The sequence below is a fragment of the Notothenia coriiceps genome, unplaced genomic scaffold, assembly GCF_000735185.1.
Source record: "Notothenia coriiceps isolate Sejong01 unplaced genomic scaffold, NC01 NC01_scaffold00004800, whole genome shotgun sequence".
Classification (NCBI taxonomy): domain Eukaryota; kingdom Metazoa; phylum Chordata; class Actinopteri; order Perciformes; family Nototheniidae; genus Notothenia; species Notothenia coriiceps.
The window spans coordinates 1-2,622 of NW_011337501.1; the positions used below are offsets into that span (position 1 = coordinate 1).

Consider the following 2,622-nt stretch of genomic DNA (forward strand, 5'->3'; position numbering starts at 1 on the left):
TGGCTCTCCTTTCTGTCCAATCATGAGTTTCATTTCCTTGCTCTGTGTGTGTGTGTGTGTGTCTGTGTGTGTGTGTGTGTGTGTGTGTGTGTGTGTGTGTGTGTGTGTGTGTGTGTGTGTGTGTGTGTGTGTGTGTGTGTGTGTGTGTGTGTATGTGTGTCTGTCTGTCTGTCTGTGTGTGTGTGTGTGTGTGTGTGTGTGTGTGTGTGTGTGTGTGTGTGTGTGTGTGTGTGTGTGTGTGTGTGTGTGTGTGTGTGTGTGTGTGTGTGTTTGTATGTGTGACTCTAATGAGAAGTCTTTATCTGTTCACCAAAAGAGGAAATCTCGTCTTTTCATCGCAGCTCGAAATCCAAGCCGGTGAGACAGACAACTTTGCTGGTGAGTAAAATAATATAAAATATAATATATGTAATGTGATATTATATAAAATTAAATAAAAGTAAACCATTTTAACACTCAATTCTTGAGTAGTCAACAGTGGTCAACAGCAACATAACAACATTTGTATAGTTTATTATTTTAAATTGATTAATTATACCCATTTGCATGAATGTTTCCTTTAAGATGAATTCGTTTTAATTAGTTTCCGTTCATTTTTATGAAAACCGGCTTGAACTTTGCTGCAGGTATTAAGCATCTTAATGAAAACTTAATAAACCCTTATCTTTAAATGATGTAATGTGTGCTGTACGTAAGATTTTGTTTATGACAAAAAGTCAAACTTCTTCTTCTCCTTCTTGTTCTTGTTCTTTTTCTTCAGTGTTTTGGACCATGGGAGGTTATTATGGTCTGGTGTTTCTGGTGGTCTTCACCCTGATTCCTGCCCGATGTGATGAGAGTTGTGGGGGGGGAGATGGCCGGGCGGGGGATGCAGGAGCTCCAGGGAGAGACGGATATTCAGGAGCCAAGGGGGAGAAAGGAGACACAGGTAAAACACTCTTTATTTTAAAGGTATATTTGTATTTAGTTTTGTCTTTTCATGCAATCACCCTCAGGTTCAAGCATTTAAATAACAAATTAATTATGAAGCTATATTTTGTTAAAAAGAAAAAAAAGTAATTAAAGTTAGCTCCACCTTAACCAGCTGCAAAATTGTACTAGTACATATTATCATCCATAATAGATATACCACCGTATTGACCCGAATATAAGACGACCAAAGTAACACCAAATCTCTTTGCTGCTTGACAGTTGTTTGATGACTCCGCTTCGTGGATCACCATTATCTTAAAATTGGCATCGTAACTTCGCCTCTCTTGTTTATGAACTTTCCCTAATTTTGATCCACTTCATTGGACTTGGTCTCTGTGTCTCTCCATCTCTATCTCTCCTGTTGCTGTTACCGTACTTTATGACGGTTTCTCGCTTGGGGGAACACTCGTTTGGCACGATCTGTTGTTGTGACTATGTAATTACATTGAAAAGTCTAGACCCCGAATATAAGACGAACCCTCTTTTTCAGATTGTTTTCAAGGAAAAAAACCCGTCTTGTATTCGGTCAATACGCTATTATGAAAATTGTCATTCTGCATAAGGAGTACTTTTAGTTTTAGGACCGATCAAATATCTACTTCTAACCCCTAACCCCCCTAACCCACTATTATAGTAATGTAATATCTATTAAATTGACGTAGATTTACTAAAAGATAATTAATTGGTTCTCATCTTGTTTCTGACGCCCCCTAGTGGCCACAGAGTGAGTTACTGCAGTTTAATCGTTAACGTGTGTGTGTTTCAGCGGTGATGTTGAAGGGTCCGGTGGATGAGGCGGTCCTGAGGAAGCTGAAGGGGGAGGCGGGGGGGCGAGGCCAGCAGGGGGTCATGGGCCCTAAAGGGTACCGAGGACATCTGGGAGCCGCGGGACAACCTGGAGAGCCCGGTCGCCCCGGAGCCGAGGGGAAGGGCATCATCTCCGGTAAGGATACGACTTAAAGTATAAACCACACTAGATAATACACAAAAGAGTGGTGCAGGAATCAGAATCAGAATCAAAATACCTTTATTAGTCATTTACATTATTACAGCAGAAAAGGGGCCAAAGACAGCTTAATGTTACCTAAGAAGCATGCATTAAAACATTTAAATTAAATGAGGAATGAGTCCTAAAACCCGGAAATGAGTCAGCATATTATCACTTCCTACTCCCTCGCCTGGAAGTTATTGGTTGTTAGGGTGAAAAAAGGTCTGTGGTAAACAAAAGCTAAAGAGATTTTAAAGTTTTGTTCTACGACATAAAATACATCAATAAAAACCCCACTGGTGAATTAAAAAAATTGCTAACAAGTGTCTAAATTAGACGACTAATCCTCATCAAGCCCAATATTAGCAACCTTTAGCTTAGCGGTGGTGACATGAAGTCATGTGACCGTGCTGTAGTTCCTTTATAGCCCAACATTAGCCACCTTTAGCTTAGCGGTGGTGACGTGAAGCAGAGTCCTGCATCGGGTCGGGTACCCGCGGGTATTTTTTCAAACGCTTTTTTCCGGGTTCGGTTCTGGGTAAAACAAAGATGATGCGGGTCGGGTCGCGGGTGTTGCATAATAAATATATTAAAATAATAATAATTTAGTTTAATGTTTAAATCCTCAGACCTCTCCCCCGCGGACCAAGCATAATCATAAC

General features: G+C 40.5%; 1 protein-coding gene across 1 annotated transcript; it reads left to right on the top strand.

Annotated features, from left to right (window-relative positions):
* Positions 1-302: 302 nt before the first annotated feature.
* LOC104942610 (complement C1q subcomponent subunit C-like) lies at positions 303-1,943 on the top strand. Its single transcript, XM_010767852.1, has 3 exons — positions 303-378; positions 761-928; positions 1,739-1,943. The coding sequence occupies exons 2-3, from the start codon at positions 772-774 to the stop codon at positions 1,930-1,932; spliced, it is 351 nt and encodes a 116-aa protein (XP_010766154.1). The 5' UTR covers positions 303-378; positions 761-771; the 3' UTR covers positions 1,933-1,943.
* Positions 1,944-2,622: the final 679 nt, after the last annotated feature.

Coding starts and splice junctions, on each gene's coding strand:
- LOC104942610 (XM_010767852.1), top strand. CDS start 772: ATGGGAGGTTATTATGGTCTGGTGTTTCTGGTGGTCTTCACCCTGATT. Junction 929..1,738: donor GGGGGAGAAAGGAGACACAG/GTAAAACACTCT, acceptor TGTGTGTTTCAG/CGGTGATGTTGAAGGGTCCG.